Source organism: Hetaerina americana, unplaced genomic scaffold (assembly GCF_022747635.1).
Source record: "Hetaerina americana unplaced genomic scaffold, ioHetAmer1.1.p SCAF_26, whole genome shotgun sequence".
In the NCBI taxonomy this organism is placed as follows: Eukaryota; Metazoa; Arthropoda; class Insecta; order Odonata; family Calopterygidae; genus Hetaerina; species Hetaerina americana.
The window spans coordinates 3,107,766-3,128,406 of record NW_027286830.1 but is presented as its reverse complement, the minus strand read 5'-3'; the positions used below and the strand labels follow the sequence as shown (position 1 = coordinate 3,128,406).

The 20,641-nt window shown below is 38.2% G+C and overlaps 1 protein-coding gene across 1 annotated transcript in view; it reads right to left on the bottom strand.

Annotated features, from left to right (window-relative positions):
* The window catches only part of Hasp (Hig-anchoring scaffold protein), a gene marked incomplete at its 5' end in the record, with an annotated part of 432,721 nt that extends 412,367 nt beyond the window's left edge, over positions 1-20,354 (bottom strand). Inside the window, 2 exons of the mRNA XM_071586781.1 lie at positions 17,598-17,700; positions 20,196-20,354. Coding sequence (XP_071442882.1) covers positions 17,598-17,700; positions 20,196-20,354 — 262 coding nt within the window. The remainder of the gene's footprint in view (positions 1-17,597; positions 17,701-20,195) is intronic.
* Between the last annotated feature and the right edge of the window lie 287 nt (positions 20,355-20,641).

The following is a 20,641-nucleotide window of genomic DNA, read 5'->3' as shown; positions in this document are numbered from 1 at the left end:
TTTTACCACACAATGCAAAAAATTGTCATTATCTAGAAATAAATACACGTTTTCTAATATTTCTTGCATATGAAATTGAAGATAATTTTTCAGATCTTCGATTTAAATGCATTTTATATGAAGGCATCAATCTCACACACAATAAATCGTATTTTTATACACATTTATTTTCGGGTAAATGTGAAAATTTTTCTCTTTTTAGAGCAAGATGGAAATTCACCAAGTGGTGGCGTTGGCAGATTTTCGAATCAAGGCTCAAAAAAGGTCGACCTAATTTTTCCAGAGGGCATGAAAAGGTGCATCCTATTTTCATCGTTCTAAAAAAAACGAAATTTTGTGCATCGCGGAGGGCTCAAAACGTATGGGACAACCCCCGCTTTCTTGCAACGCCCAATTTAAAGAACATCGCGCGAAATGGGCGCGGCCCAATAATAAGCGGAACAAGTTAAAAGTCCATCGATCCGTTTCACGTGTGTTCCGGTGAGAAGTGCGCAGGCTTACTTCGTGCGGTAGTTATTTTACGCATAGAGGTCGAGTTTCAAACGAGTGCACCCGGATAAGCAGGATGGGGGAAATGAACGTAAGACTCTTTAAAATATACGCCCTTTCAATTAGATAAGTAAAGATTACACGGCTCCGTACTCCATATATTGACTAATACGAGTACATGTAGATGCCATAAAAATCAAAAGAAAATGTCACGGACGTTAATGGAAACAAAGGCAATTGTATCATAAAATAAATCAAATTTAAATGCAATTAAGACAAAAAAAATTGTATTCCTTCGGAGCACAATGCTGCTTGACTAAGTTCCATGCACCATAATAGAAACAGGTTCGCTACAGATAGATAGAGGGCTTTATTTGAGCGAAATTAAGACCATATATTCCCTTATTCCATTTAACCCATCGGAAATTTAACCCATTTACAGATCGGATGATGCCAATGTCCTTTCTTCGCAAATATGATGGGGTGATATAACGATTCATCGATTGCTATCCGCGACATGCATGTGATTTCGATTCACAATTCTTACATCGTGATGTAACTTTGAAAAGTGTTACATTAAAATATAAAGATCAAACTTTGACATTAATAAACACATTAATTAATGATGACCGTATATAAATACCGCGAGGTATTCAAATATTGCTAACGCCAATATATGTTACCGATATTTCCCGTATTACACATGAGGAGAGCTGGAAATTGACATAACTCAAAGGTCAAACTGCATATCCTCAAGAGTAAATATGATTGAAGTGAATGTGTGGAACGATATGAAACACAATTTCATCTATTTTAATTGGCATGCCGTCACCTTAATACTATATTCAAATGAAATATTCAAAATTACGTCAATCACAATGTTAAGTCCAAATTTAAAAGCCGCATAGTATTCGACCTGGACTGAAAACTTGGAAAAAAATTAACGTAGAATACCTGAAACTATATAAACTTCAGGAATGCAATTTAATGATCATAAAATTTGACTGCATTGGTTAAATATTCTCCTCATCACGCAAAGGATTAACTTAGTGAAAGGGGTATCTTGAGGCTCGTTCCACCCTTAAGCTCTGACTTGTCGGATCATCTTCACCCTCTGATTTGGAATTAATTTTCTTGCAGTAAATTTTTTAAAAACCATTCTTGGAGATAAATTAAATAAAATTATATTCCAAATTGGAGCAACAGTGAATGCTCGAGGTCTGAAAAAAGTCACTGGTTTAGTCATATCTTGTGTGTCTCTTCAGTCAGGAGATTTTCATGAAAATCTGACTCAAAATATAAGCCTAGATAAAAATATTACGAGTAATCCGAGCCTGGATATTCTCTACCCAAACGATTCTAGCAAATGGTTTAGGCTGAATGAGAGCAGAGAGAGCAGCTTAAAATTAATAAATTCAATTAACTATATAATAAGAATAAAAATTCAAGTGGAAATCCCTTGGACCTCTCTCTTCCCTTACTTTTAAATGACGGCCAACTCGATGGAATTTGCATTGAAAATCAGATCTGAATAAAAGCACTTGGCATGAAAGTTGAAACTTAAATTACGAACAACAAATATTCATTGATGAATTTTCGTTACTCGTTGATGTAAGCAATTTTTGACCATAACGGATGAGTGCAAGAAATAAATCATAGATTAATTTAAGCTGAAATGAAAAAGTGAAGCCTAAAATTATATGTCATGACCTGCGTTGGAGAGATACGTTCTTCAATTCGATTACTCTGGTAGGCATTACAGTCGAATGACTAAGCAATAATTCCTATGGTATTAACGTGGCTCAGCTTATGTAACTAATATCTGCTCACTGCAACCTGGGATATATGTATAAAACACGAGTGGCGCACACATATTTGACCTTCATGCGTTGAAAAACACGAGCTCTTAGTCATATATCACCTCTGGCCTTTGTGAGTCAAAGGTCAATCGTTTCGGAAATGTATATCAAGAATAAATTGCATCCCAGTAATACATTTTACGAAATATGTAGTTCTAAATCTAAAAGTAAAATCTCAAAACGTTCCTTAGCATTGAATACTGAATTCTATGTATTTAGAAGTAATGCGAATGAAGTTACTATAAAAAAATATCGTTGTTTCGTACGCTTATTAAAAAAATAATTCACTGCTTAAGGCACAATTTTAAGTTGTTTCCTTCGTTATTCCATCAATAAAGTAAACTACTCCCCAAAAATATGAAACCGAGACTTTACTGTGTATTATTATTAGCAAAATGTCTAAAATAGAGTTATTCGAAATAATAGTGATTATTGCTAACACTATTTCAGTGGCAATAGGGAGTTCATATTTCTTGTACACTGATGATAAAGATAAATCACGCAAACTTGGTAGCAAATGCATGCATTTACGCGGGTTTAAGTAAAAAGCGTTTTTTCTGTATTTCATCTAAGATTGTATGGTTTGAAGATCTAAAATTCTCCAAACGTTTTTCTCGGTACGATACTAGTGCCAAGGTGGTAAACGTGAGACTGCAAGACAGAAGCCACCAACTAGTTAAGGATTTTTTTTCCTATCCCTTACTTCCTGACATGGTAACCTCTCATTCCATTGCACAGGCAACCACTGGCCCCAGCCGTCCCTCTGCCTCTGCTGAATGGCATTCCTATTCCTCCTACGCCGACCAAGCCTTGGGGAGCATGTGACATGAACATTCAACGTTACATCTACACATAGAGGTGCATCGCTACAAAGAGCAAGGGAGCTGGAACGGAGAGGGCTGCCTCAGGTCGGCCGAACAATTTAGGGCGGCATCAAAAGACAACGGCGTCCCTCGCAAAGGTTGCTGGGTATGCCTCGGGAGGTGGTGATAGGTCGGATTCCCATTCTGATGTGCACACAAGCAGGCGGACTTAGGACTGATGGGAATGTAGGGAGGACTGGCGCACGCTTTGAATATAGATGAATGGGATGATTTATACGCCATGAATTACTTCACCCTTAAATTCATTTGCCCGCACAGCTTCCTTCATTATTATTTCCATTGAAACACATAATGAGAGTCATAAATTCCCAGTGCTTGGAATGCTTTAATTATATTTTGATAAATTAATAAATATCCTTCAGTGATACAGAAAAATTCGAGGGCTTTCCGATGTTTTCAGAGAAAAACTTCCAAGAGATATAGTATCAAATATTAAACTAAGTAGTGTATTAATTCGTATAAATATTATATTTATATCGTAATCATGAACTAATTGATAACTAATATCTGGTTCAAAAACCATGAAAGTCGTAAGTGCGCATGAAGTATCCCGGGAGACTCTGTAGGTACCAGTTAAGTTTGACAATGTTTAGATGCACGATAAAATCTGGATTAGCACCGTTTGCTCTCACAGATTTTCATGGGAATATGCATGTTTGTATCATTATTTAGCTGTAAAACAGTGAAATTTAAAATTCATAAGAATGAGGACTGGTAAGAGAATGCTAAATTTTCAACGGCGTTGGTAGGTAAATGCCACATTGGCACAGCTAACACATGGTAGGTAAATGTTATAAACGAGGAATCAAGGGTGGCAAAGGAACAACATGATTGGTAAAAACTAAGAGAGTTAAGAAGCCGTGTATCATTAAATAGATGATTAGGAAATCTGAAAGCAGGAAAGAAAAGAAAATGAACCCTGAGGTCGGGAGAAAATAACCAGAGAAATAAATTATAAACATTTGTGTAACCAATGGGGTCAAAGAAACGCGGTGGAAAGAGTGCATGAGGAGAGTGCGTGTAATGGAGAAATTCTGAAGACTGGGACAAGTGGACGAGGTATAAGATAAGATGAAAAATAGTTCAAAAGATGTAACAGTGAAAATAGATACAGACCTAAACAATGACAAAGATACAGACCTATGAGGTGAAACTGGAAAGCTATAATGGAACCTGAATATGGAACCTATTTATATTACTTAATGCCATTAAGATTTTCCTTGTGTCGCATGTAAACTTGTGTCCTGTACCTTTCTAAAAGTCTTGCCAGCTCTCTTCGAGAATCCTGAGGTCTGAAATGAAAATTACTACAACATCCCCTTTAACCTTGTATTTTCTCGCAGAAATTATTAATATACCTACATGATTTTCTCTACACCTAATTCAATTTCTTCATCAAACTTCTCTCCCATGGGTCCCACATACTAGCCCCGCATTTCAAAGGTGGCCAAAGGGCAGTAACCCTTATCTCTTACTCTTTCATATCACTGTTCTACAACTCGTCTAACGAAATCCAGCTTCTTTAAGGCTGACCCGGATATTTTTCTAACATGTGTACTCCGTGAAAGGTTTGATGTCAGTATAACACCCAAATGATTAATGTTCTGCAATGTTAACTTGATTCTATCTATTTTAAAATGACGTCTTCCTCATATTATCTTTTATTCAAAAACTTCAGTGGTGCCAACCCTGTGATATTTAATTCTAACCCCACTTTCTTACACCACCGCGATATTGGTCTAAATCGTTACAAAGTAGCACGGATAGATAGTTAATGTATTTAAAGAAGAATCGGGGTCCTATAACACTTGCCTGTGGCAATCCTCAAGTTAAGTCTGTCTCTAATGATTCCAATCCAGCGATAGCTACTTTCTGTTTACGGTTGGATGAGGAGTTCCTCATCCGGTTGGTAGTATCTTTCTCGTTATTAGTAGAATATCTTAATTTGTGTATTCCAGGGTAAAAAGATAGCTTATGTCCCTAAATTATTAGATAGAAAGGTAACCAAAGCACCAAAGGAAATAAATTCAAAAAAGGGGCAATGGATCTATAATCATTTCTGAGAATTACAAAACATTCAGGGAAATAAGGAAGAAAGAGAGCGTTCGGATTTGTACGCAGCAACCCCGAAAATGAGTCAAATGTTCCAGCATATGAGGAGTATACGATCATATGTGTGATTTTAAATGCAGTATAGTAGGTGGTGCAAAGAATACATCAATCGAGGGTTACTTAAGTGCGAGAACAACTGCGAAGGTGAACATCATTTTTAGTTTAGAAAGGCAAGAGAAGCACGGGAAGACGGAAATAACAACGTCGACAGAAATAAAAAGAAAATAGGAATGAAACCTTGATGCTTTTATACGAATCCTGAATTTTGAGTAGTGGATAAGGCTGAAAAATATGATAGACAAAGGCAGGAGAATATGGCAGGGTTGTCTTCTCGTCTGTACTCTTTCAACATGTATACTGAGGAAATATTAGGGGTGGCGTAGGAAGACCTTGAGTAGGGACGGAAATTGAGAGGGAAGTTAGCTACGTTTGAAAGTTATATGCATATTGAATCAGCTATGTCACCGATTAAAGCAGTTCACTTAGTTGAGCATAATGTTGGAGGTAATCAAATAGAAATAGGATTAATTGACATAATTGAAATTTGTATTGGAAAACGATGCATTCTGAAAAATGAAATTTTTGGCAGGCATGGTAAACTAAGACGTAAAGAAAAGATTAGTAAATACCATTTGGAGTAAAGTAATGTATGAATCCAAAACCTGGTCCTTAATCCAAGAAGATGAGAATTAAAGGTGGCTTTGATGAGCTTCGATAGTCTTTGGAGATGTGGGTGAGGGGGGGAGGAGAAATGAAAAAGTTAATTATACTGAGCAGAAGACGAACGGGAACTGTTGGTATTTTAAAGTTAGGGATGGATGGAGGATAACCTGAGGAGTAGAAATGTTGAAAGAGCATGTTATCATAGTGTGTATAACAAGGAAGACTTTTCGGAAATGAGAAGAGGATGAAACAGAATTTGCTTTTTAGACCCCATGAAGTCACGTGAAAGGGCGCTCACAGATTGTGTTTAACAGATAGTATAGCATAAAGTTACAGTAGAAACCTATGATGATGGCTATTTTAAACATGCATCTCTTTGAACTAATATCAATGGATATAATATACTCTTTGCAATGACAGTGTATATTTTCTTTGAGTCAATCCATTTCCGACTCGGTGTAGACTATAATATGGGTAAGTGAACACAATAATTGGATGTTAGTTGGATTTTAACAATCCCACTAACATCCAATAGCAGGGCTATTTCAGCTAGTAATGTACAATGCGACAATACAGTGCGACTATTCTCGCACGCTTTTTTTTATTTTTCCCTTTAATTTGCCACTGATCTATAATGAAAAACATTAATCGAAATGATGGCGATATATTTACTCTTAATTTTTTTTATTTTCTGGCGATATTAATTAACACTATTTAAAATTCAGCTTCCGTACGAAATTTACATATGTACCAAGTTGCCACTACTTACAAAAAACTGAGTTTTAAGGTGAATTATCTGCTATCAGTAATTTTATTTCTAAATCTGATTACCATCCAAAACTTGACCTAAGCATGTGAGAATAAGGCCACAAGAATTACAATTTTAAAGTCTGTGTATTAATACCATAGTTCAACTTCAAATTTAACTATTCACTACATTTTGTTTTGCGAATATCACACACATCATTGGTTTTATTTAGCCAGTAATGAATTCTAAAAATGACTGGGTATTTAATTTCGAAAAGAATAAAAAAGGCAATAGGTGAACCTTAGTCACTCCAAATGACTTAATCCTCATAATGATTAGTGGCGAAGTAATTAAGATATTTGGACTTAAATATGCACATATATAACATTCTCCTGAGACTGATCTTATTGGTGTATTTGTATTTTTCTGCTCTTAATTATGATTTGCACGACATATAGGCATTCTTTTGGTCGCAATTTATCTGCAAAAAGAGAGGTGTAAAACTTATAACACACTGATTCTACAGTGTGAAATTATAAATTAAATAAATATCTCATTTATTGGCCAAATTTCTAAGCAAACAAAATATTTATCGCCAAATGCAAGATCTGAAAAAAATTGTAAACCTGGTAAAATACTTTTTCAGTGATAAGAAAACTTAAAGAAATTTGACTACTGAAACTGTCACTTACAATGGAAACAAGTCTACAATTATTCCAAAAGTTAATGTAGAGAAATTAGAGTTGACTATTACTTTCTCTATATATTCACACCAATGACAGTTTCCGCGAGGAACAGTAGCGCTTACGCTCCGTACAGATTGGAAATGTCACCAAAATTCAGATTTCAAAGTGACTAAGACACATAACTCTACATACCCAAAAAAATAATCAACCAAAGCATTCAAAATTGAATAAAATAGAACGAAGAACTGAAAGGGACACGAAAGATGTTGGACATGGGAACTTAAGAGGGCTAAAGAGAAAAAGAGGGGGTAGGGATAAGAGACGAGAGGAGCAAAGGGTGAGAGATAAGGAAAGAGAGAGGAGGGGTTGACTACGGCCGTTGGGGTGGAGATGTTGGTGGATGGGGCGAGGCTAGGCTGGGAGAGGCTTTACAGAGGAAATGAGCGTGGGAGAAGGTCCCGTGACTCAGGATCTACAATGGAAGAGAATGGTGGCCGTCTGGCATTCGGTTGACGCATGTGGAACTCGGGAGATTGGCGGAGGGGGATGAGAGAGAGAAGGGTGGAAGGAGAAAGAAGGAAAGGTAAAGCAATCGTGAATGCACGTGTATCGTTCAGAGGAAGTTTGTGGTAAGAGGTGAAGGATGAAGGAAAGAGAAAAAGAGAGAGAGGTAGGGAGACGCTATTTGCCAATAGTTGAGAGTGCACGGGCAACATTCCCTTGGAATTTATTGGGTTTCGCTTCCAAGTCCAGTTTACACAACAGGGGCCGAGGTTCAAAATTGAAACAACCGCCCATATCTTCCGGCAAGTGTTCAAAGGCTGAGGATTCCCTTATTGCAACTGGCAAATCGAAGGCCACGATGGAATTCATTGGTTTTGGTGGGAGGCAATCAAAAAAAGGAATTAAAGCACACGGTGGCTTTCTAAATTAGTTTTCTGAGGGTGTCCTTAGTCATTTTTGACCTCTTTTGAAAACTTTTTTCCGAGTGCGTTACACCGTGACTGCAGAAAGTAACACAATCGTTATAATACAAGAACAAAGTTGTGAAAAACAGGTTCTCAGGTCCACAAATTGTTGTTTAAATGGTTTTGGAAAGTTTGTGCGGTAGAATTATTCGCTTTGTCATTATAAACTAGCCAGTCATATCAATAACATATCATTTACAAGAAACCAAGAAAAACAATTAAGAATTGCCTACTAATCAGACGGTTGCAAAACTACTTCATCACTCGCTGCATTGGTCAGTAGTTACAGAGCTTACTCGTAGTTACTTTATGTATGTAGTTACTGAACACCTCAGCAATCTATCCAAGAGTACCATTAATGAATATAAAGAAGCCCGTTCGTTTTCAAAGTAATTATTTAGACGCGAATCTTAAATGTATGATATTTTGTATTAGCCTTAATGCCTCATTCGCACCGCGCATTGAAGTTTGAAGACTTACATATAAAATAAAGCCAATTGATTTATTCACAATTGCTTTCCTACGGGTTGACTGCGTTAATTCGGCGTTCGGGTCTTCTTGCTTCTAAAATCAGTGTGATGTTAACAAATGAAATCCAACTTTCTACAAATATGCATGCCAACATTATGTACATAGTGCGTGAAGTCATGGCAAATAAAAGTTACCTGTCAATAGTAGTCGCCTCAGAAACACACTTGTGGTTTTCGTCGTCTGGCTTCCCTCTATCCTCATGTTTAGAAATGGGAAAATTACGCGATAAAATTACAATAATATCATCTCATAGTAATGGGAAAAAGGGAGAGCAAATTAATATAAATTACAATGGTTTTTTCATGCATAGATTAATTATATCTACTACATTATCTAACTACATATTCTTTACCAACTCACTTTATGTTCATTGAAAAAAGGGAAAAAACTGGGCGATGCTCGCGCTGATAAATAATATCAAGCGAAAACACCTCTCTGATTTAAACTACTGAGTACTTTTGGGAAGTTCATTTCCAGCTTGGAAAAAGTAAGTTAGTGAAAGGCACTATATTTCTACTACTAGAACCCATCTACTCCCTTTCATTTTCAAATTTTTTCAGGTACAAAGTTATCATACATACTTACATACCATAGACCTGTATATTCCTTTGGACAACTCCGCAAGTTCACAAAAAACTTGACAAAGACGTAAGTTGCTACTCGAATTTAATGAAATGAATAGTTAGACTTCAATTATTTTCAATTCCAATTACTACCGAGAATGGGTGCGGCTAGCACGGAAACCTCGCCGTGCTTGCGGGAACCCTTCGGGAAGGTGGCGGTCGGTACGATGAAGGACGCAAGAACGCAGGAGATTTAGAGGTTTCGGGTCACTCAGGGGGCGAATGGGACCGACAGACGGGCTAAAACCCTCGTGAAGGGGGTGCGCGCCGAGTGGGGGCAAGCAGGAAATGGAATCCAGAGGAGAGAAGAAGTAGGTGAGTGGAGTACCGAATGGAATGTGTAGGGAGGAGGAGGGAATACCCCGTGAAGGGAAAGAACCCTGGACCGATGAGAGAGGGTGGGGAGACAGGATGCACTCAAGTGGAAACATGGATAGTGGCGGACCCGGAGGAGAGGTGACCTTTGGGGTGATGGATTTTAGGTGGGGCCAACGGATGGGTCACTCTGAATGTTCGCTAGGGGTTAGGACAAGAACAGGGAAACGGTGAACCAGTGCAATGAGGGTGGAAATGCATCCAAAATCTCCGTCACTATGCAAGGGGTGTAAATGCACCAACAGAAAATACGACAGCGATGGTGTTAAAATGTTAGACAACCCGTAATCTTTCATAGCACCTAATAAGTTTCCATTAACCAAAGAAAACTAATGGCTATATTGCGTTATTTATTTCTTGGCGTCTTGAAGGTCCTAATTTGCGCTGTATATAATTCAAATTGGGGCTCAGGAGTTCCTCGGTATATTAGGCCATTTGCAAGCAGTGAATTTTCGGGATAGTTTACTCACTGAACAAAAATCAAAGTCGAGCGTACAGACGATTACTTCACCTTCAGGTAAGAGTAAAGGATTTCGAATAAGAAGAATCTTTAGATTCATAAGTCCTCGACTCAAAATGTGTCACCTTCGAGAGTAATAGGGAACGGATTGGTATTTAAATAAAACATGAGATCTCTTGAACCTTATATCATTTCCTGGACGGCAAAATGGAAGTTTTGAAAGCTTCCGTTTGGCGTTAAAGCAGGTTCTTCCCAACTTAGACGAAAAAAATCGGCGTCAAAACAAATGTAACTCCATTTAGCGACGAGTACCAGTTGTAAAATGATCAGAATTGATCGCCAAGCTTTAGGAAAAGAAAGGGAGAAAATAGATCTTGGCAACGCATAACCTCCGACACAGTGGCGGAGGTACAAGGAAAACAGCATCATCCTCTTGAAGACAGAGTAATCTCCATTCCTTAACCGTTAGCCCGGAGCGAGTGGGGACTTTGATAACGGAAAACACGACGTTATCTTGTTGAGGAAAGGAGCTAAAAATAAAATAAAATGAGTCGACGTGCGTAGCAAGAAGGGACTAGGGGTTGTTGCGTAAGCAAGACATGCAGAACGGCTAAGAACGGGAGGAAGGGGGCGTGAAAAATTAACGCCTGCTTCGAGCAAGGCGCCTGAAGAGGGCTGGCTGATGTTGGCAAGGGTCGAGTCAAAGGAAATGTGGCTCGTCCAGGTTCGGGAAAAAAAATCTCTCCCCACTAGTCTCCCATCACCCTCCCACCGGATACGCGTCCCTTCGGTAACGGGCTTCGCGCTCCCTCCTCCCGCCCTTGGCAGGAATTCCTCCCTGGCCACTCCGACATGGCAAAGGGATTACGTCGTCAGTAAGGGGACCCTTCGCCCCACAGAGGCGGCGGCACGTCCACGGTATCCCATGCCACCGACCGCCTCGAATGGAATTTATAAAAAATATGCATGTATGGTGTGTGTGTGTGTGTGTGTATATATATATAGTATATATATATATATATATATATATATATAGTATATATATATATATATATATATATATATATATATATATATATATATATATATATATATATAGTATATATATATATATATATATACATAAATCATCGAGTAGCAACATGGTACATGGAAAAGAAAACATTTAAGAATAGACAGAATAAAAAGAGTCACAATTATTCCCACATTTCGGTGGCTCGCCTAGGTCGACTATATACGATTTATTTGCAGATGCATATGTACGCATTTATGTGTGTGTGTGTGTATATATATATATATATATATATATATATATATATATATATATTCACCTATATATACACACAAATACGTACATAAATGCATATACGCATACACAGGTAAAACGAGCCACCGCAATTTTCTACCGATATTACATTCCCGCTCGCCTCAACCGAAAGGCTCGCCGTAGATAAGCTCTTCCCACTCTGCAAAATAATATTCCCCCTCCCTACTCTCCCTTTTTTCCTTCCTCTCTCCTTTGAGAGGAGACGCCGACGTTCCCGCTCTTTGTTACTTTTCCCCGTGTGTATCTATTTCATCAAGGCGCTACTCCATAGAAGAAGAGTTCATGCCTATGCTCCCCTCCCTCCCAATACTTATATGCTTTATTTAGTTTTCCATTTTTCCTCCAATCCCCTCTCTCCCCAAACGCCCCCTCTCTCCCCAAACGCCCCCTCTCTCCCCAAACGCGAAGGAATCTGCGTCTTTGAAGGCCCGCTGAGTGGACCACGTATCAGCACCTTCATATTTTTATTTTGGATGGTACGGGTTGGGGGAGTGGGAGGAAATTCCTCTGTCCGATATTGTTTCTCTCAAATTTGAAGGCTCCGCGTAAAGCTTGTCTTCTTGTTGAAGAGAATAATTTTTCCATGGAAGGGGAGAATAATGTTTCCATAGTACCTATTTTGCGGAATTTTTCTGAGTTAATATTTGAAAACAAATAGTCAGGGTCAGTAAGGCTAAAGGTCATATGAGGTTGAATAACGCAAGGAATTTATGCTCCGAGGATGCCGATGTAATAATCCGATGTTGGCTGATCATCTGGTTTCTGTGGAGCCAAACCGCAAGGGTCTACAGAAACCATTACAAAATCTGGAATCCAGCCAATGTATTTCTTTTCCAACTTTTAGGTCGGAAGATGGTCTCCTGATCCTAAAAACAAGTTAATCATGCCGGAAAATATTTATTTACATTCCAATGATAGCTCTTTTAGGGATTTCAGATTGTAATAGGAATATAAAGGTCAATTGGAAATGCTCAGAGTATAAGAAAAGGGTCCCAAAAAAACTTTATCAGAGACGTTATACCTACGTATTAGGGTATACTAACATAACTATTTTAAAGACGCATAAACTAATCTGGTGCATTTATTTTTACGAAATTTTCAAATTAAAATGTACATTGCCTTTCATCATATGTGTCAATCAGTTATCAAAACATTGTTTCTCTGGAAACGGTTTCTATAGTTGGCTTTCAACAAAAAAATTACTTTTGTTTGCAAAGATAATTTTGAGACCAGATAGTACTGTCTCCCAATGTATCCTACTAGAGTAAGGCACGGTTCGCCGTCAAAGTGTGTAATTTTATCAATTGGACTTTTTTATTGATTTTAATGTCATACGAAATGACTACTCTCAAGAACATTATGATTAACAACAGCTTAATCTTTTAGAATATTGGAATTAAGAATGTTGCCACCCTTTGGTTTATTTGTTAACGCCATTTTGTCCCATTTTATAATAGGAATTGTGTATGAAGTACAGAATGAATATCTTCCACTACTGGTTCATAAAAATTGCATTCCTACTGCATAAGGATACTATCTACGTTGCATTATGCTAAGCGAGAGAGAAATAAAATATTTTTAATAACTAACCATGACAGTATCTTTGTGACTGGGGATTCAATCAACCAATCAATTCTTCGAAGAAACCCATAAAAAATGGAAAAATAAAAATAGTATTTATATATATATATATTGATGTAAAAATACATTTTTGCTAAAGAAAATTAATCAATAAAATATAATCATAGGTTCCTAAATAAACCCGGAATAAATTTTGAAAAAGAGAGGGTCCCTTAAACTTCTTCGCATAATAGGTCGAAATTTAATAATTTTGGCTCTATTATTTTAATTTTATAATCAAGCTAATTAAATATAATATCGCCCTCAAATATTCAAATAGCATTATTAAAACTTATGTGAGTTCCGAATAAAATCCAACTAGTGTTGCTTTGCTCTATTTATTTAGTTCCTTAATCAATTGGGATATTAATATTTGGAACCTTTCAATGCGTAGTTATACATTGCCAATACTTGGCGTTGACGTACTTCCTACTTTGAACAAGCAACCGAATGATGGCATACAGTTCCGCTATTATAAAAAAAGATATTTCAACTTATCGTGTTTTCATGGCATTTCATTAAAGCAGGGTTTAAATAACAGATCTTGTAAATTATTGATACAGATTACTACAGGGAACAACGAAACGTTTTATCATCAATTTTATTAACTTCATAATTTACTTTCTCCCTTTTCCAAAGTGAACTACATTCAATTCTACTAGAATTTAGTGCGTGATAGAAGTCTCTAATTGCCTCTTCATGCGTTATGAGTTGGATAAGAAACGAAGTGACACGTTGAGGGGAAAAGACAGATAAATATTTCACATGATTTTCGAAGTAACAAACATAATAAAGAGTTAAAACCAAAAGAAATGACCAAAGGTTTAAAGTATTACTCCATTGACAAAGGCCTTTGATAACCACAATATAAACGTTATACTACTACACCATTCACAATCATATCTTTGGATTGAAGAATCCGTGCGTTTTCTAATCCTTAAGCAACGTTCGTACCTCTGTTAAATTTCGGACCATATAGAAAGGCTGAGAGAGAAGATCTTGGTCATGACTTGGGAAGCCAGCTCTTTTAATGGTTAGCACGCAATTCTGCAAGGGGTCTCCAACCTCACCGGGTTTACCTAACATCTCACGTAAAAGGATGAGTAAATATTGCTCCAAAAATGAAAGGGAGCCCTCAATAGTCGAAAAGCAAGGTTTTACAGCTCGTTGGCATGGCGAGGTGAAGGAGAGATAAGCTGCCCGTTTAGGAAATGAGTTTTGGGAAACAACAGTGACGTTATTCAGCCCATTTTTATCTTCTGAATATCTTGAAAATGAAACCTTCGAACCGAAAAGAAAGGGTTTTTGCAGTTTCACCGGGCGGAATAAGATCACTTAGCCGCGAACGATAACGATAGTGCGGAGAACTAGGTAAATAAACACACACCGAAGCCATTCTTTCAGAATTCTTTCCCGGCTCACATCTCCGAGAAACCTTAGCGTTCTCATATCTGCAGCATGACTCTGCTCCCACCCCGCCCTCTCAACCCAATCGTCTTTTCTTATTAGCCCACCTCTTGCCCTCCCACTCTCCCTTCGTCTCTCCTTCGCTTCCCGGCTTCTCGAGACGGCGGCGCCTGGAAGGAAGGGCAATGGATGAAGGGAAAAGAAAGGGCGCCGAGATGGAGCAGAAGGAAATGAGGAAGGGAGGAGGAAGTTGAGAAAGAGAGAGCAAAGCTCCCTTCAGAGTAAACATCAACGCTTAAGAGGAGGTGCACTTAGAGCTAGCGAATGTTTTTTATATTAAAAAACCCTTTCCGTGGCCTCTTTTAATGGGTCGCTCGAGCATGAGAGGGCGCGGTATTTTAGTTATCTTTACTAGCAACTCGGAACCGGGAACCCTTAAGACTTTTTTCCAGAGTTTCTCCTTTCATTCCCACCTCTTTCTCACTTTCTGAAGTCGATCTTCTCCTCGCAAGGTCCAAAATGGACTTCACTCCATAAAAAGACTGGAAGCCTGTTGGCAGGGCCAACATAATGTGGCCCAATGTAAATAAAAACGAAAGTTAATTTTTCTCATTTAAGTCCAAAGTCGAATGATTTTAAGATAAAATGGGGCCAGGGAGGGCCTAGGTGGACTTCTTTGCTACAAGCATTTGTACTCCTTGGTCACTAAGAGTTATGCGCACATTTTTTTAAGTCCAATAATATTGCCATGCAGGTAACAGCATATCTGTAGTAAAATAGATGCTCATAAAAGTCCAGCTTACTCTGCTGGCTACCACAAGTTCATTTAGCAAACGGGGATATTGCTATCTATTCATTATGGTGGAGTTAGAGCATTGGCCTTGTAGGATATTCTTCATAGCAGATTACATTTTATGTAGATATTTAGGCGAATAAGGGTTTAATTATATTTTTGGAGAAACAAATAGTGTTAAAATGAATCTGATTAGTATATTCAGGACAATTTGGCCACTCAATAATAACCTCAGAGACATAAAACCTGTTACAGCTAATATCGTTTAATATTTATAAAATGCACCTACGTCACCCGGCATTGATTCCTCATAGACGTGTAACAATGGAAAAAGATCTACTAAACTATTTGATAAGGAATTATACTAAAATAATAGGACGAGACTAATAATTTATCTTAAAAGTACGAAAAAATGACAAATAGAGTAAATGGGTGTAACTAAGATAAAATAATGTTATATGTAGTCCAAGGTCGGTGGGCATGTTGAATTTCCAGAAAACATTTGTTTTTCATAGTTTCTCAGAGGTTAAACTACCCGGGATAAAATCACATCCATGCTTAGCCCCAAACAGGCGTGGAGGAGACGAATCCATTGTCTACCTGATTTATTTACTCGTCAACTCGCCTCTTTAGAAAGAAGCTACAAAAAAATGGAAGGAAAATCGGGAAATACTATTAATTATAAATGTATTTAACGGGGTAATCATGCTCGTGCCTCTAATTTTTTACTGATTAATTTTCAAAAGTGTTCAATAGTGAAATTGTTTAGATGGAAAAGACTTGATAATGCTGGCTGGGTTGCGAGCTTCGGATCGGGAGGTTATGCGACAACACCCCTACTTTTTCCACCGCAGTGAGATTGTCGGCGGGAATCGGCTGTTCATATGCCGCAGAGTTGATCTCCGTCCTCTTGCCTCTCACGGTCGTATCCAAGATTAGCCGTTCCCTTGTCCCACACCACCTTCCCCAACTCAACCACTCACGCCAGACCCAAGGCGGCCTTGCCACGAAGGCTGCGAATCTCAACCCATTTCCTTTCGAGAAATGACATTCTGAATTGGAGTGTACCAAATTGTTTTCCCTTGCTTTCTCCGTAAGATATTCTCAAAATAAACAGCTCACTGAACTTGGTTCAGTTTCCTCTTTTATTTTCTTCTTTTTTCCTATCTTGTTGTTCCGCTAATGAACTTCAGTTTCATCGCTAAAATATTTACTTCTCTCCGTGTATTTAGCAATCACAAAACGTTAAAAGTGAATTTTTGAAGGAAAGAAAACAGGTAAGATTGACATGAAGTTGCTGAAAGATACAAGTAGTGTTTAAATAGTCACAATTGCTTTACTTTTGCAAATTTAAAGGTAGCCATTTTAGCAGGTAACTTGTTTCGGCTTTCAGACCAGTAACTCTAAATGGCACTTACAAAGCATCTGTAACGTTTGATATTTCGATATCTTTAGCGTGGTAAACCAGAGATTCTCGAATTTCAAGGCCTATAAGAATCTGAAAAAAAACTGCGGAGAATTGACCAAAAAGTTAAAAACTCTCATTCTACGTCTCCTTGATCTTCCTGATATTTTCTGTTAGACTTACCTAAACTGTCAATAAAATTGAACATTTAAAAATCAATAGACACTTTTGTATCAAGTAAAAAAAACGAATATTATGATTGGAGATCAATTTAAAAAGATTTGAGGAGTGTACAATGTTTTGAAGTATTTTAAATAATATTTTTCTATTGTTGAGGTTATGAAGACGCTTCCACATTCTATTTGACCTGTTCATTTAGCGAGTTCAAAGTTTAAAGCCCGCCCTTTCAATGCTCTACAAACTAACGATATTTTCTCTGGGGGAATTGATGGAAAAGATTTTCTTATACATTTACTCCAACTACTTCCGCTGTCTCGCTGAGCGCCCTCACTACTTTCTCTCCTGCCTTCATCACCTCTTCCTCTCCGATCCAACATCCCGTATTATTCTCAACCGCTACCTCATTCCACTCCCTCTCCCTATCCCCCTTGTACCCTCCCCATCTCCTTCCCCATATTTCCTCTTACCTGGTTTGATGCAAGACATGCCGCAGGCTCCGTCACACAGGCATTTCTTCCGTTTGCTCTTGCAGTCTTCGTCCGAGGAGCACTTGCGTAAGCACGTCTGTCCCTGGGAGTGACATTAAGGAAAGAGAAAAAAAGCATTACCCCAAATATAATAAAAGGTGTGCAAGGGCAACGGGAATAGATTATTTGTCAGCGGATGTAGGTGCCGGGTCAAGAGCCGAGGGAGTTGAGGGCGATGGGAGCGTTTCGCCCATCCCAAGAGGGGCGGGAAAATTAAGCATAATTCCGTTACCGTCGGAACCAACAATACGGTTTAAATCCGATATTCCCCGAAGTGTTCAGCTGCAGCAAACATCTAAACCTGGAGCTTCTCCACGACACACTAGGGAGTAATTAGCAAACCTTACGCAAACACTGCTATTGATAAAGTGAATAGTAAATTTTCTCATAAAATATACAAATGTCTTCAACTAGTCACGTACATAAAAATAACCCTTGATCTGAAAAATATAATTTGAGATAAAATGGGATGGTGGCTTTTAATGCAGCGTTTAACTTTTACAATAACTCAATAGTTGGAAAGAAGGGGAATATAAATATTTTGAATTAAATTGTATATTTCCCCATTCAGCAGAATGGAGAACCACTATGTAACGCCAGAGAGCATTACGCTTGCGGTAACAATTTTCCTCTTTATACTCACCGGGATCGTGGTCAAGGCGAATCATTTTAACACTCTGAAATTGTTGCATTTTAATGCTCATATAGTGGATGACTCTGGTAAAAGTCACTGTCGCGGCATCTACCGCATTTCCTTGGAACTAATCAATATGCTTTGCATCCATTTTTTCTGTCTCCTTAGGATTTTATCAGCCTCTCAGATCTCCTACCGCACATAGCAACTCCAAATTTGATATCATTTTTATCCAATTAATCATCTCCATCCTTCTACACAACCACATTTCAAAAGCCTCCAATCTATGCATATCATCCTGCTTCAATACCCATGTTTCCGCGCCGTACATGACTACGCTAAGCATAACTGCTTCCGAATACTTTGAAATTTTCATTAGTAGACATGAAATACGGATATTTCTGTCTCTAGGGCAGAGCTATGTTTTTTACATAATTCCAATAAAAGCAGTAATTTTACTTCTTGCCACCTCGATGACTAGGCAAGTGCAAGGTTAGTTCGATAAAAGATACACCTATCAGTTCACCTATCACTCTAAATTCTCAATTCAATTCACGCACGAGAAATTCACTGGGCCAGTACTTTCCCTTGTGCCGCCTGTTATTACCCAGGGAGATCTGATGCCAGATCACTAAGCTTTGGTGAAATAGAGGCTTTTGATTGTTACTGCGAATCAATCCTCAGCCTTCAGTGATTAGCTAAATTCTCTATCCAACAGGGTGCCATGTCTCGCAAGCACGTATTTTGATGAATAATTAGGATATAAATACGTGTAAACAGGCATTTTCTTAATTATAGATTTTCTCAATACATTTCCAGTTTGAATATGTTTACTCGACTTCTAACCTTCCTTATTCCGTTTTCCAATATTAAATTGACCAGAATTCACATAACATTAAAAAAACTATTCTGTATCTTCAAAAATTAGAATATTTATCTCCCACCCAAGACCCTGATACGGATGAATGATAACATAAAATTCTTCCAAGGTAAAAATTACAGAAGGTATGTTTCGAAGGAAAATAAATGTTTTACCCTTATTGAGGAGATGAGGGCATTGCCATCCAGTATGATCATGAAATTACGCAATTCAAAGACCAAATAAAAATTGTTTTCAGAATCTAAACTAATTTAACATTATCAGTTTTCACTGCAAATGCACCTAAATGCGCATAAAAAAATGGAGTAATAAAAGAAAAAGACACGAAAGAGACGGTGAACGAGCATAACACACGTTTCCAATAACTACATAAATAATTATAGCATTGAAAACCCACCGATTTATTAGTTTTAGGTTTTCTAATTTCATTTCCAGCTTGAATGTGTGGATATTTGTACCAAATTCGGCATTTTAGAGATTCCATTGAGTGTGACCAATGAACTTCACTGAATTCCACTTCATATCTTAAAACTGTAAAGGGTCAGTTGTGAACCAACTCCCGATGGAAATTGCTGTGTTAGTTGAAATGACTACGGCTCATCATGAAGTAACCCTAATGTGTTACCGCATGTGTCACTGTACTATCATCCTTCTACTAAAAAACGTGGCGATATTAATGAAATGCCCTTCTTTAACAGCAAATTTACGCCATTTTGTTAAATTAGTGCCCTTCTCCCCGCCAATTGGTTAAATAGTGTTAAAAAATCTAATCCGTACTACAGTTACTGTAGATATTATCGTGCTAAACAATCTCTTTCTGCTATCATTTACCCGTTGTTTAAGATTTACAAAGGATGCGTATCAATTTTTATTTACCCGGGTAATTATTACTTTAACTGCATTACCTTTTAGTGAAAGATTTTAAGCATAATTATGAACGTTAAATATTAAAAATTATCATTGCTGGCTACAATTATCCACGCGTTGGACTGTTCAACATATCCAGGTCGCCGCATGTATGTACCATTAGAGTCGCCTGAGTCTCGTCCCTCGGGCAGAGGACGGACGGCGAATTCCTGGGGTTCTTGTATATCCTGGTGGCATCGCCGTCGTCCACCGTCTCCGGCTCGTCGTCCCTCTCGTCCTCGGCGTCCACCGCCTTTCCCCCGCCCCCGTCCTCCGCCCTTCCCTCCCCGTCGTCCTCGTCCTCATCCTCATCTTCCTCGGCGCCGCCGAACACAGAGCCCATGCCCTCCTCGTCATCTTCGTCCTCGTCCCCTTCGTCCTCGTGGGAGGACAGGGAGCTGAGGCGCTCTCTGGTGGGCCGCCTCGGCTCTGAAAAGAGGGATGGGAGATAGGTTAGGCATCCAATCATATGTATAATACAACTCTAAGGTTGGTTTAATAGGTGAGGGTGGAACCATCCTAGCAATAAGCTAAACAGCGAGTGAAATTCACTCAAAAGGGTAG